Raw genomic sequence first — 15,922 nt, forward strand, 5'->3', positions numbered from 1 at the left:
ATTATTATTTTTGTAAACTGAGAGTACAGATTATTCATTTTCTGCACTATTGAAGCAAGATTTTTCATTTTCATTAAAGCAAGGGACCGATTATTCATTTTCACAACTATATTTATGATATTCGAAAACATACATTTTTAAAAAAAAAATTGTTAATTAATGAGTTATACATGTACAGCAAGTCATTATGTACCATTTAATCAGAAAAGATCATTATCCCCTGCAGAAATTTTAGCAGAAATTTTAAGATTCAAGATTTCATTCATAACCCCAGACACATACTTGTGTACAATAGGACAATATAATAAACACACATTTTAAGATAATACACAGTGAGACAGGACAAAAGAAACACAAATATAAAAAAGAAGATGTGGTTTGATTGCCAATGAGACAACTATCCACAAAAGACCAAATACATAGTAATAATTATATTATAAAATACAATTGGTATAATTAGATTTAAAAGTATTTTATAATTTTCTTCGCAAAATGAATCATAAATTTATATTCCAAAGCAATATTGCATACATACATAGTATTAAAGTTAATATAGTTTGGTTTTACCTAGCCTCTTTTTAAAGTATTGTCAAACATATTTTGCCGAGCGGAGCGAGGCCAAAAAATTTTTGAAGGGTTTTGGCACCGCTGAAGGCCCAAAAAGCTATAGACCTGCTGATTTATTTATTTTCAAAACATTGCAAGTCAGGTTATTTATTTTCAAACTACCACAGAACAAACCATTTATTTTTGTGATTATCATGGCTGAGTTATTTATTTTCAAAATCCTCCTGCCCCCCCCCCCCCCCCCCCCCCCCCCCCAGAATATCAAATGGTCGTCCCCTTAGAATTGAAAGGCTGTTTGACCGTGTATAAAAATAAATTTTGAGGACTGTTTAATTGATCCATTAGGTAATCTGATTACATACAACCACTAATTATGACACCTGTTGTGACTGTTGATTAGCGTAGGGTCATTCACTTGTCATAATATGTCCCCAGGTAAAATGATTGATTTTTTTAAAAATTGATCAGAAAAACTTCAAAATCGGTAAACAATATAGAATACAGAATTTTCGGGTATATTTGTTGAAAATCGGAATTTTGACTATTAATTTTACGATCCCGATATCGGGATTCGTGTTGAGGGGTAAAAATCGGGATGATACCGCGAAAATCGGGATTCGTGTTGAGGGGTAAAAATCGGGATGATACCGCGAAAATCGGGATTCGTGTTGAGGGGTAAAAATCGGGATGATACCGCGAAAATCGGGATAGTTGGCAGGTCTGCATGTGCACTACGAAATTTTCAAGCTGCAATAGCATCAGAACAGCAAATGATAGAGTGATAATGAATAATATGTATTGACCATTTCGTGCATATACCAAGAGGAAACTTCGTGCAAAACATTAAACCAACTCCAATAAAGATATTCATGGTTGTCGTCTTTTCACAATCAATAACGAAAATCAAGTCCAAGAGCGTTCAATCAGTTCTCAGAATTATTTTTCGTTATTTTCACGAATGCATTTTTTCGCGCGAAGTTAAATCAGCAAAGCTTTATGTAAAAGGTGCTCTCGACTTATTTGAACTGACTGGGATTGTCACTTTTCATACTGAAGGTCAATGATTCGTATTGACCACTCCAGTATCCCTCCAAACAGTACGAACTTATCGCCATACCATAATACAAAAACTCTGAAAATGTCTTTAAACATCAATCGTTCAATAATAACCAATATAATATGATTATTTTGATAGTCTTAAAATTTATAAATGTTTCAGGTTGTTCTTGTGGATTCAAAAGAAAACAAACACCTTCGTGACATTGTTGCTGTTTTGTTCAAATACAATTACTCTGAAAATTCAATACTAGCAGATGAAAGTCATGGTGATGCCATTATAAAACTTCTCGGTCCAACAGTGAACCAACTATCAGCATGCTTCACTTTCGACGAATATTGTATCCATTTAACATCAATTGTGTGTCAGAAGTTAGGATTTGTTGGAGTCAGTCCTGATGTTGCCCTTATGGTCCAGAGCAAACAACTTACATATGATGCTCTGAGAACAGAACCACGTGATTATGATACCAATCAATATTCCCCTTTATCATTCCAAATCCAAAATGTATCAGATATATCAAATGCAAAAGGTTTATCATTTCCAGCGATACTGAAACCAGAATATGGTCATTTTTCCGAGGCTGTATCAAAAGTGTACTCAATTGATGATTGTGCTTCTAAATTTAACATGCTACAAAGTACATATGGAAAGGATTGGGATGGGGTTGGCTTTGGTAGTTCAATGGTTCTTATGGAATTTTTGCCAGGTATTGTTCACCATATTGATGTAATAATATTTCAGGGTGTTTTGATTAAAGCACTGGTCACTGACATGGGTCCAAAATTACCATATGGATTTTCTGATACAACCACATGTTTTCCTACTACCTTACCAGATAAACTCGTGGCAGAAATAATTCAGGCATCATTCGATTGTTGCAGAAAGATCGGACTAGATAATGGCGTTTTCAATGTCGAAATGATAGTGACTCCAAATGGTTTAAAGTTGATTGAAATTAACTGCAGACCAGGTTCTTACCGTAGATGTGTCGTCTTCCGAACAACGAACTCAATCGACCTATTCGTAACACTAGCTTTAATTGCTGCTGGAATAAAACCAGAGTTTCCTAAAACTAGCAATGTGTATGCAGTTGGATGTTATCTATACTCGTTCGCTCATAGTCGTCAATTACAAGACAAAACTGTTCAGCAAAAAATCATGGAACTGAAAATTAGAAAAGAAATTCTATATATTGAACGAACGGATATTTCTAAAGTTGATGAAATGTTTCCAAAGTGTTTTGCTCATTTAGTTGCATTTGACAAGACAAATGGAAAACTTGCAAAGCAAAAGTTGATAAAGATTTGCAAGGAACTCGCCTTGTATACCAATGACTATGATTTAGAACAGTTGACAAAATATTTCTATTAGATTTTATTTTACCCTTTTTATACGACCGCAAATTTTGAAAAAAATTTCGTCGTATATTGCTATCACGTTTGCGTCGTCGTCGTCGTCCGAATACTTCTAGTTTTCGCACTCTAACTTTAGTAAAAGTGAATAGAAATCTATGAAATTTTAACACAAGGTTTATGACCATAAAAGGAAGGTTGGTATTGATTTTGGGAGTTTTGGTCCCAACATTTTAGGAATTAGGGGCCAAAAAGGGCCCAAATAAGCATTTTCTTGGTTTTCGCACTATAACTTTAGTTTAAGTTAATAGAAATCTATGAAATTTAAACACAATGTTTATGACCACAAAAGAAAGGTTGGGATTGATTTTGGGAGTTTTTGTTTCAACAGTTTAGGAATTAGGGGCCAAAAAAGGGCCCAAATAAGCATTATCCTTGGTTTTCGCACAATAACTTTAGTTAAAGTAAATAGAAATCAAAGTAAATAGAAATCAATGAAATTTAAACACAATGTTTATGACCACAAAAGGAAGATTGGTATTGATTTTGGGAGTTTAGGTCCCAACAGTTTAGGAATTAGGGGCCAAAAAGGGACCCAAATAAGCATTTTTCTTGGTTTTCGCACCATAACGTTAGTATAAGTAAATAGAAATCTATGAAATTTAAACACAAGGTTTATGACCATAAAAGGAAGGTTGGTATTGATTTTGGGAGTTTTGGTCCCAACAGTTTAGGAAAAAGGGGCCCAAAGGGTCCAAAATTAAACTTTGTTTGATTTCATCAAAATTGAATAATTGGGGTTCTTTAATAAGCTGAATCTAACTGTGTATGTAGATTCTTAATTTTTGGTCCCGTTTTCAAATTGGTCTACATTAAGGTCCAAAGGGTCCAAAATTAAACTTAGTTTGATTTTAACAAAAATTGAAACCTTGGGGTTCTTTGATATAATGAATCTAAAAATGTACTTAGATTTTTTATTATTGGCCCAGTTTTCAAGTTGGCCCAAATCGAGGTCCAAAATTAAACATTGTTTGATTTTATCAAAAATTGAATAATTGGGGTTCTTTGATATGCCAAATCTAACTGTGTATGTAGTTTTTTAATTTTTGGTCCAGTTTTAAAATTGGTCTACATTAAAGTGCAAAGGGTCCAAAATTAAACTAAGTTTGATTTTAACAAAAATTAAATTCTTGGGCCTCTCTGATATGCTGAATCTAAACATGTACTTAGATTTTTGATTATGGGCCCAGTTTTCAAGTTGGTCCAAATCAGGATCTAAAATTATTATATTAAGTATTGTGCAATAGCAAGTCTTTTCAATTGCACAGTATTGTGCAATGGCAAGAAATACCTTATTTCACAATATTGTGAAATAGCAAATTTTTTTTTAATTAAGAGTTATCTTTCTTTGTCCAGTATAGTAAGCAAGAAATATCGTATTGCACAATATTGTGCAATAGCAAGTTTTTTTTTTAATTGGAGTTATCTTTCTTTGTCCAGAATCAACTTAAATCTTTGTTATATACAATATACAATGTATATATTCACTTTTTACTACCAACTGATAAATTTAAATAATCTTTACCATTCAGTGATAACAAGCAGTTTTTTTTACATCTTAATATTTTATGATGTATTTAAATGAGTAGTTATTGTTGCAAACTCCATTAGAATATATTAATTGAGATTAGTTTTGGAATAAGGGAAAGGGGGATGTGATTAAAAAATTGGGTTCAATTTTTCTCATTTGAAATTTCATAAATAAAAAGAAAATTTCTTCAAACATTTTTTTGAGAGGATTAATATTCAACAGCATAGTGAATTGCTCTAAGAGAAAACAAAAATTTTAAGGTCATAAGAATACATTCATTCTGTGTCAGAAACCTATGCTGTGTCAACTATTTAATCACAATCCAAATTTAGAGCTGAATCCAGCTTGAATGTTGTGTCCATACTTGCCCCAACCGTTCAGGGTTCAACCTCTGCGGTCGTTTAAAGCTATGCCCTGCGGAGCATCTGGTTGTTTTTGTTTTAGGGCACAAAACTGTAAACAGAAAAGTATAATCAGCAATGCAAGATCAACAAAAAGAGAATTATATATGTATATTCTATTTGAAAATATATTATCACTTTAGGGTTAAACACCCAAACATACTCGTCGAACTGTTTGATATTACGAGTCTACCTCATAATCTTATGTTCATAGATGTTGGTCATACTCCTTTTATATTGAATTTTGATATAATAAAATATATTGAATAGCATTTTGGTCTTTTGTAATTTGTCTTTTTATTGACAATCATACCACGCATTGTTATTGTTCTATTCACCTAGTGGAAATGTCATATTTATAAGGAACACTGAATACAACCTTTTTTCTATTAATGTTATGTTGAATCTAAATAGACCGCATCTTCTAAAAGATAATTTAAAATATCCGTATTGAGCAAACATGACTTATTTCTAACCATATTAACAATTGAAGATCTGTAAACCATGTTAACCATTTTTATCGGTAATTCGCATATTTTCCCTTTGATCTTACTGCCTAATGTTTTCGAGTATCGACGTACTGGCTGTATCACTGAAAATATTAGGCAATACATTGTGTGACGTCATAATGGAATTTAAGTTAATAGACTTAAATTCAGTTATCGCCGGGGCCACTCACGGATTGTGTTTCATGTTTTAGATTTACCCGACATGAGTGACGTTATATTCTGTGACGTCATTTATTCCTTTTTATACGACCGCAAATTTTGAAAAAATTTTCGTCGTATATTGCTATCACGTTGGCGTCGTCGTCGTCCGAATACTTTTAGTTTTCGCACTCTAACTTTAGTAAAAGTGAATAGAAATCTATGAAATTTTAACACAAGGTTTATGACCATAAAAGGAAGGCTGGTATTGATTTTGGGAGTTTTGGTCCCAACATTTTAGGAATTAGGGGCCAAAAAGGGCCCAAATAAGCAATTTCTTGGTTTTCGCATTATAACTTTAGTTTAAGTTAATAGAAATCTATGAAATTTTGACACAAGGTTTATGACCACAAAAGAAAGGTTGGGATTGATTTTGGGAGTTTTGGTTTCAACAGTTTAGGAATTAGGGGCCAAAAAAGGGTCCAAATAAGCATTATTCTTGGTTTTTGCACAATAACTTTAGTTAAAGTAAATATAAATCAATGAAATTTAAACACAATGTTTATGGCCACAAAAGGAAGGTTGGTATTGATTTTGGGAGTTTTGGTCCCAACAGTTAAGGAAAAAGGGGCCCAAAGGGTCCAAAATTAAACTTTGTTTGATTTCATCAAAATTGAATAATTGGGGTTCTTTAATATGCTGAATCTAACTGTGTATGTAGGTTCTTAATTTTTGGTCCCGTTTTCAAATTGGTCTACATTAAGGTTCAAAGGGTCCAAAATTAAACTAAGTTTGATTTTAACAAAAATTGAAACCTTGGGGTTCTTTGATATGCTGAATCTAAAAATGTACTTAGATTTTTGATTATTGGCCCAGTTTTCAAGTTGGCCCAAATCGAGGTCCAAAATTAAACATTGTTTGATTTCATCAAAAATTGAATAATTGGGGTTCTTTGATATGCCAAATCTAACTGTATGTAGATTCTTAATTTTTGGTCCAGTTTTAAAATTGGTCTAAATTAAAGTGCAAAGGGTCCAAAATTAAACTAAGTTTGATTTTAACAAAAATTAAATTCTTGGGCCTCTTTGATATGCTGAATCTAAACATGTACTTATATTTTTGATTATGGGCCCAGTTTTCAAGTTGGTCCAAATCAGGATCTAAAATTATTATATTAAGTATTGTGCAATAGCAAGTTTTTTCAATTGCACAGTATTGTGCAATGGCAAGAAATATCTAATTTCACAATATTGTGAAATTGCAAATTTTTTTTTAATTAAGAGTTATCTTTCTTTGTTCAGTATAGTAAGCAAGAAATATCTGCAAGATTTTTTTTTAATTGGAGTTATCTTTCTTTGTCCAGAATCAACTTAAATCTTTGTTATATACAATATACAATGTATATTCACTTTTTACTACCAACTGATAAATTTAAATAATCTTTACCATTCAGTGATAACAAGCAGTTTTTTTACATCTTAATATTTTATGATGTATTTAAATGAGTAGTAATTGTTGCAAACTCCATTAGAATATTTTAATTGAAATTAGTTTTGGAATAAGGGAAAGGGGGATGTGATTAAAAAATTGGGTTCAATTTTTCTCATTTGAAATTTCATAAATAAAAGAAAATTTCTTCAAACATTTTTTTGAGAGGATTAATATTCAACAGCATAGTGAATTGCTCTAAGAGAAAACAAAAATTTTAAGTTCATTTGAATACATTCATTCTGCGTCAGAAACCTATGCTGTGTCAACTATTTAATCACAATCCAAATTTAGAGCGGAATCCAGCTTGAATGTTGTGTCCATACTTGCCCCAACCGTTCAGGGTTCAACCTCTGCGGTCGTATAAAGCTACGCCCTGCGGAGCATCTGGTTAGAATTTCATCGCAGCAAGCAAGATGTTTAAATTTTGTAAGCGGTAAACTTGAAAATTGAAATGGTAAAGTAAACCGTGTAAGAATTTGTATGGTTATCACCTGACTTATGCTTTTAATGTGATTAAAAGTAATCTTAAAAAGAATTCGTTTAATCGATCGTCAATTTTTAACCATGGAGAGCACATGGAAAGACTGAATGACGAATTCATTGGTCTCATGAATGGATTATTCGTTTTCATTTTATATAATTATTTAAATTTTACAAGTGTGAGTAATTAGATGCAACATTGTCCTAAGATTTGCAGATTATAATAATGTTTACCAGGCGTCATTGTATATTTCTACATAAAATTAGATGCACAAGTGTTTTTATTTTAACTTTTTTTTTTATATATATTACTTTGATCTCATATCTTATACTATTGAAATTGAGTATTGACAGCTCGTCAAGTGCCTATGGGTAAGCCTAACAAATGGTATTTTGCGCTGTAACAGATCATGCAGGTTAGTAACGTGTCTTTAATGATTATGTGTTGTGGGGCAGGTGTTATCTAATGAACCCCCGAAACTTCCGAATTAAAAGTAAATTTTCCTTATGCGGGTATACATCGGTAATTGTGTATCTAAATCTTTCATAGCACATATACAGAAAATATTCCATGAAAGGATATGAACGTAAAAGGGACGTACTCTTTGGGGCGAAGGACCCTGGTTCATAACCGGAAGTTCAACTTTCGATACAAATAAACAAAAATCTTGGAAATCTTGAACAGAGACTTTACCCTGAGTTAAGAAGCAGTAGCCAAAAGAAATCATTGCTAAATGTTAGCTTGCTGGTGGATTTAAGCAAATATTATCATCTGTATATATCCGGCTATACATTTTGCGTGTACCTACACATTTGTGTACTAAAAATTGTCAAGAGTCATTCATCACACAGACACAGTGACATGTACAAATGTATACATTTTATAGTTACTACTACTCTCTAGACTAGACTAGGTCGATATGGTATGAATAATTCAGTTAGATCAAGAATTTAGCCATATGTCAACAGGCCACAGCTTGAATTATTGTTGTAATAACGAATCCGTAATAACTCAATTATATACTAATATTACACTATGTTACTATCAACTGACTATGGATTTTAGTTTATATAAATCTGTATATATACTAATTTTGAATTATTTTTAAATTATTGTAACTATTATTGACACAACCACATGTATGAGTATACATAATTTTTAATTGTTATTGTTTCTTTGTACAGTTATTTGGTTTTGTTATGTCAATGCTATGTAGCATGGGGAAACTAATATTTACTTTTTGTTGAGTTGTAGCACATGTTGGGTAGATCAAGTAGAGACCTTGCTCGGCCACAGAACACGGCCAAGGATTGGAACAGTTGGACCAGAGACTTGGACAACAAGGCCACACCAGTTTTTATTTACAAATGGGTTACCAGACTGGACTGGATTCACGACTCATCACGCCACTAACTCAACTCCTTTGGTCACATACATTTGTACATTGGATCATCATCGATGTTATTTATGCTAACCCCTAGAGCTTCGCATTGGTATGATTCAGTTGAAAATTTTTCAGGTAATCGTCAGATTTTTTAGTTAAAAGCAGTATATTACTTTTAAGTTAAACCAACTCATGTACAAAATGTACATGTGATTCCAACATATAACAAACGTATTTATATAGATTAAGACAACTTTTTTCTAATCTTATGGGTAGGATTGAAAAGATTTGTGTAGCGTTTATATCTCAGTTTCTAAACTTAAAATTGCTGAATGTGTTACGTTTACAAATTTTTATGGCCATACAATGATGGGATGCCACATCATGTGCTTTAAATAAAAAACTTTTGTAAATATGAGGTTACATTCTATATAATTGTTATATAATATATTACATTGAAACTTTTAAATGTTGTTTGGTATTTATCACTTTTTGAATGGAGGACGCTATCGATTTATATAACATTATAATATTAATATTTATCTTGTTTAATAACCTGATAAATAAAAAAAGATTTTTTTGTAATGTTAAATTCTCTCTTAATATAAGTAGTTGGATAACTATATTTGGTATGTGCGTACCTTGCAGGTCCTCATGTCTGTGACGTGTCAGACAGTTTTCACTTGACCTCGACCTCATTTCATGGATCAGTGAACAAGGTTAAGTTTTGGTGGTCAAGTCCATATCTCAGATACTATAAGCAATATGTCTAGTATATTCAGTGTATGGAAGGACTGTAAGGTGTACATGTCCAACTGACAGGTGTCATCTGACCTTGACCTCATTTTCTTGGTTCAGTGGTTATAGTTAAGTTTTTGTGTTTTGGTCTGTTTTTCTTATACTATATGCAATAAGTCTACTATAATTGGTGTATGGAATGATTGTAAGGTGTACATGTCTAGCTGACAGCTGTCATCTGACCTTGACCTCATTTTCATGGTTCAATGGTTTTAGTTAAGTTTTTGTGTTCTGGTCTGTTTTTCTTATACTATATGCAATAGGTCTACTATAATTGGTGTATGGAATGATTGTAAGGTGTACATGTCTAGCTGACATGTGTCATCTGACCTTGACCTTATTTTTTATGGTTCAGTGGTCAAAGTTAAGTTTTTTAGTTTTGGTCTATTTTTCTAATACCTTGTGCATTAGGTCAACTATATTTGGTGTATGGACATATTTTATGATCCTCATCTCGTTTACGCTGGTTTTATTTGACTTGGACCTCATTTTCACGGTCCATTGCTAAGTTTTAAGTGTTTGTGTGTTTTGGTCTGTTTTTCTTTATTTATAAGCAATAAGTCAACTATATTTGTTGTATTGAAGAATTGTTAGCTGTACATGTCTGCCTGGCATGGTTCATCTGACCTTGACCTCATTTTCATGGTTGATTGATCAATGTTTCCTTTTCTGGGTTAATGTTGAGTTTATGTGACAGTTGTATTATATAAAGCTTTATATTTAGGTCTATCAAGATAGTATCAAGGATTAGTAAAGAAGGCGAGACATTTCAGTGTGTGCACTCTTGTTTTTATATATATGTCGTGTACAAGTTGCGATTTTGTACAGGTTATAACATGTACAAAAATGTTGTACATGTTATAACTTGTATAATGCAAAAATACAAGTTATAACATGTACAAAAGTACCTCATAGATGTTATAACCTGTACAACATATTGCTTAAAAATGGTTTTAACTTATACAAAATTTAAGATTAATCTTAATGAAGTAAAATATACATTTAAATTCACCAATGCATAAAGAACAACAATAAAAAGGCCAAAACGTGTCTTTTTCGTAGAGGAGAATGATCACAAAGTTTCAGGAATATTTGCTTCAAGACTTATATTGGCAAAATGTGTTTTCATGTAATTGCATGTTTTATGCAGTCCATCATGGCTTAAATAAGTGTGACACTATTTACTATAAGCCTGCATTTCCTAAATGACAATTACATTAAATACTAGTTCTAGTAACTAAATTCTTCCAAAAAAATTAAGAACAATGCGTAATAATTTGGGAAAATATTCCTCCCTCTCGTTGTATAGCATGCAAAAAACTTAAACAATTTCTTATATGCTTACTCTGTAAAAGCAAGAGAGAGCTGAAATAGTTTTCATTGGACCACGCTTCATTATCAATGTCTATGGATCTACTCTTCAACATTTTTGGCCTTCAGCATGTCACTTATGTAAATTTATAACTCATTTTTTTTTTATAAACTATAAGATCATTGCATGAGGTGAATGTCATTTTGATGTTTTAAATATATATCATCTACTTTGAAAACATGTTTTTGTGGCCTTTGGATGGTTTCTGCTCCATAAGCGGGTTGTTATCTTTTAGACTCATACACCTATTTGCATTCCCAATTTTATTTGTAGACACATCTGTCCTGGCTATCCTCTTATGTCTTTTAGTGTCAACTAGAATGAAAGTATTTTACTATTGCCCTCAAAGTGGACACTCATAATTATAATTCATCAAATAAAGATATGACCATAGATAGACATAACAGGATCATGTTCTAAGATATATCATAAGATATGTCCTAAGATATATTTTATCATATGACAGGTCTTAGGAATGCTTCGTAATACCGACCCCTGGCCATTAACTATATCAAAAAAGGACAAAACACACTAACATGAAGGAATAATAAAAAAGTTATGAAAATATTATTGAGGTTAATAACGTCTGTTACGATAATAGAAACATATCCTTATTTTTCGATTTTGTACAAGTTAAAACCATTTTTAAGCAATATTTTGTACAGGTTATAACATGTACGAGGTACTTTTGTACATGTTATAACTTGTATTTTTGCATTATACAAGTTATAACATGTACAATATTTTTGTACACGTTATAACCTGTACTAAATCGCAACTTGTACACGACATATATACATATATATTACCTAAGGGAAAAAAGGGGTCCAATGGTTTGTAATCAACTTTTAATCTTGACAAGGTTTTTTTTTTTTTTTTGTTGTTTTTTTTTACTTTTTAGCTCACCTGGCCTAAAAGGCCATGTGAGCTTTTCTTATCACTTGGCGTCCGTCGTCTGTCGTCGTTAACAATTTTTCAAACATCTTCTCCTCTGAAACTACTGAATGGATTTGAATGAAACTTAGCATGATTGTTCCTTAGAGTATCCTGCACAAAGTGTGCGCTTCGATTTTTGATCCGTCAAAAAACATGGCCGCCGTTACTTAAAATAGAACATAGGGGTCAAATGCAGTTTTTGGCTTATATCTCAAAAACGAAAGCATTTAGAGCAAATCTGACATGGGGTTAAAATGTTCATTAGGTCAAGATCTATCAGCCCTGAAATTTTCAGATGAATCAAACAAACCATTGTTGGGTTGCTGCCACTTAATTGGTAATTTTAAGGAAATTTTGCAGTTTTTGGTCATTATCTTGAATATTATAATAGATAAAGATAAACTGTAAACAGCAAAAATGATCAGCAAAGTAAGATCTACAAATAAGTTTATATGACCAAAATTGTCAATTGACCCCTTAAGGGGTAATTGTCCTTTAATGGCAATTTTTCACAATTTGTTCATCATATTTGCTAACTTTAAAAAATCTTCTCCTCTGAAACTACTGAATGGATTTGGATGAAACTTAGCATGATTGTTCCTTAGATTATCCTGCACAAAGTGTGTGCTTAGATTTTTGATCCGTCAAAAAAAACATGGCTGCCGTTACTTAAAATAGTTTTTTGTCATTATCTTAAATATTATAATAGATAAAGATAAACTGTAAACAGCAAAAATGATCAGCAAAGTAAGATCTACAAATAAGTTAATATGATCAAAATTGTCAATTGACCCCTTAAGGGGTTATTGTCCTTTAATGGCAATTTTTCACAATTTGTTCATCATATTTGCTAACTTTAAAAAATCTTCTCCTCTGAAACTACTGAATGGATTTGGATGAAACTTAGCATGATTGTTCCTTAGATTATCCTGCACAAAGTGTGTGCTTAGATTTTTGATCCGTCAAAAAACATGGCTGCCGTTACTTAAAATAGTTTTTTGTCATTATCTTAAATATTATAATAGATAAAGATAAACTGTAAACAGCAAAAATGATCAGCAAAGTAAGATCTACAAATAAGTCAATTTGACCAAAATTGTCAATTGACCTCTTAAGGAGTTATTGCCCTTTAAAGACTTTTTTCACAATTTGTTCATCATGTTGACTTACTTTAAAAAATCTTCTCCTTTGAAACTGCTGTATCAATTTCAGCCAAACTTAGGCTAAATGAGTTTCAGAGTTTCAGAGTATCTAGTATAAATTTTATATTTCATTTCCTTGTATGTCAAGAAACATAGCTCCTATGGCTAAAATAGAACATAGGAGAAAATGATTTTTTTTTTGGCCTTTGAAGAGAATAGGACGATTTAAAGAACATTTAAATAAATTGAAAAGCCAAAATAATCATTGATGAGAGATTAAACCAAAAAAATTCAGGTGAGCGATTCAGGCTCTTGAGAGCCTCTTGTTGAATTGTCAGTCGCAGTTAAATATATACATGTATGTACATGTAATATTAGCAAATCTAGAACAAACTAAGTAATTATTTACAGCTTGTCTTGCAGTCTGCTCCACTGCTAAACATCTTTAGTATTTAGGTGTCAACAGCCTAATTTATATACAATGTATATACTAGTATAGAATGTATTGTAATCTTCATCCTGGGGTATTCTAGAAGTTGCCCAATTTATGAGTATCGTACGCTGTATGTTTAGGTGCTGTTTGTTATTTTAGGCTGGTGCTTTATGAGGAATTTTGCTTTGCATAAATGATTGGCCCTACTGGTTGCTGGGCAACAGTTGATTTCAAATTATGGTTGTTATTTATTATGGCATTGGAAATTATAGTACAGGTTGAATTTCAGTAACTTTAGCATGAACGCTGGGACGATTTGAATTGTTATGCTTATAATTATGAGGGTATCTAGATGTTGTTTTAAAAGCACTTGTTTGTGTTTTGTTTTTTGTGTAACACAGGTCATCCTTTATAACTTTTGGATGTCCTAACAGGTAATTTTAACCAGGTTTACCTTGTTTAATCTAGGCCTTGTGATATCCAAGTTCAAATCACCTTGTCCTTTAATGTAATAAAGCTGTCCTTTCATTGATTTTGAAGGATTATAAAATCAATAAATGGGTTGGAGATCCAATACTGACACTAAAAAATACAGGGTTTTCCAGAAGAATTATTATTTTTCTTGATTTATTATGCTTTAAATTGTAATCATATTACTATGTAGCATATACTTCCATGTAGCTATTTGCCATACAGAATTGTAAGAGATTTCTAATGTTTGATGTTTTAATAGTAGAATCCTCAATAGTAAGTATGTTTTTGTAGCAGACTGATATCCTCCAGATGGGGTTGACTTAGGTCTAGGCATGGAAATGTTTTTTGTGGTGGCATATTTGTCGCATGTTAAACGTTAACTCAGAATATACATGTATAATGAAACTGTAAGGATCCAACATAATTTTAATAAACTTGTAGTGGTATTGACACAGGTAGTTCTACAGTGGGTCTTTGCCAATGAGATGTAGAACATGACCAGATGGAGTGAAATTCATCATTCTTAAGTAAGGATGGTCGCAATTTAGACCAATGCAAACTGGACTGGTGCTGCTATAGAATTTACAACTATTTATTGCCTTTATAATAAGCTGTTGGGTTGCTACATAAAATATTATGATTCGATCAGATCAGAACTTTTTCACTGGATGTTTTTCACTTGTCACTCTTAACCTGCTTATGAAATGAATTCTTAAACATCTTTATATTATTGGTTGATATACTATAATATACTATATTTTATGATATATATACAAATACAATCAACTATTTTATGGTTTGCTGTAGTTTTGGTAAGTATTTTTATCTGTGTAGGTAAATATGTTTTGAACAGTTGTTCACAAAACTTCATCTAGATTATTTAACATATATTATGTACCAGTTGTACTCTAAATAAAAATATCTATTTATCTATCTAGACATTATCATATATATGGACCAAGTTGTACGTTCAGTAAACCATCTATCTATCTATATATGTACCAAGTTTGTACGTTAAATAATATCCATCTATCTATCTAGATTATTTAATATATATATGTACCAAGTTGTACGTTAAATAAAATATCTACCTATCTGAGTTATAATATCTCATATCTGGTTCACAGCTTTGCAGCGAACCGCCCTTTTTATGGCGGTTGACAGAGTCTCTGTTTTCCTCCGTCAATGTGGCAGAATTCGCTGCATAGAATCTTAATGTTAACTACGAAATTTTAGGTTTTTGGATAATACAGACTACACTTGTGTATCCCACAGTGTTTTCTAAATTTTAAGCACCAGTGTATCCCACGTACATTTCATATTTATCTATCTTCACATATATCTATCTATCTACCTGGTTGCCATATTATCTTCGGGTAACCGACCATAGATCTATCTACATATACATGGTCTATGGTCTATCAATCTATCTACAACATATCTTAGTATCTATCTACAACTTATCTATCTACATGTATATATATTATATATTATATGAATCTATCATATTATGAATAAAAGCTGTGGCCAGATATCGCCAAACCATATATGTATTTTGTTTTAATGGCACCATCTGAGATGATGGAATTTAAGTTAATAGACTTAAATTCAGTTATCGCCGGGGCCACTCACGGATTGTGTTTCATGTTTTAGATTTATCCGACATGAGTGACGTTATATTCTGTGACGTCATTTATTCCTTTTAAGAATTTCATCGCAGCAAGCAAGATGTTTAAATTTTGTAAGCGGTAAACTTGAAAATCGCCCTCCCACTCCTTTTTATTGAACAAGAT

General features: G+C 31.9%; 1 protein-coding gene across 1 annotated transcript; it reads left to right on the forward strand.

Moving 5' to 3' along the window:
- Window positions 1-1,784: 1,784 nt before the first annotated feature.
- Window positions 1,785-5,313, forward strand: LOC134727965 (carnosine synthase 1-like; the record flags this gene model as incomplete). The annotated part of the gene is given in 1 exon segment (XM_063592366.1): window positions 1,785-5,313. A coding segment is annotated over 1 exon segment (1,214 nt), but the record flags the coding sequence as incomplete, so codon positions are not given.
- Window positions 5,314-15,922: the final 10,609 nt, after the last annotated feature.

The sequence above is a fragment of the Mytilus trossulus genome, chromosome 1, assembly GCF_036588685.1.
Source record: "Mytilus trossulus isolate FHL-02 chromosome 1, PNRI_Mtr1.1.1.hap1, whole genome shotgun sequence".
In the NCBI taxonomy this organism is placed as follows: domain Eukaryota; kingdom Metazoa; phylum Mollusca; class Bivalvia; order Mytilida; family Mytilidae; genus Mytilus; species Mytilus trossulus.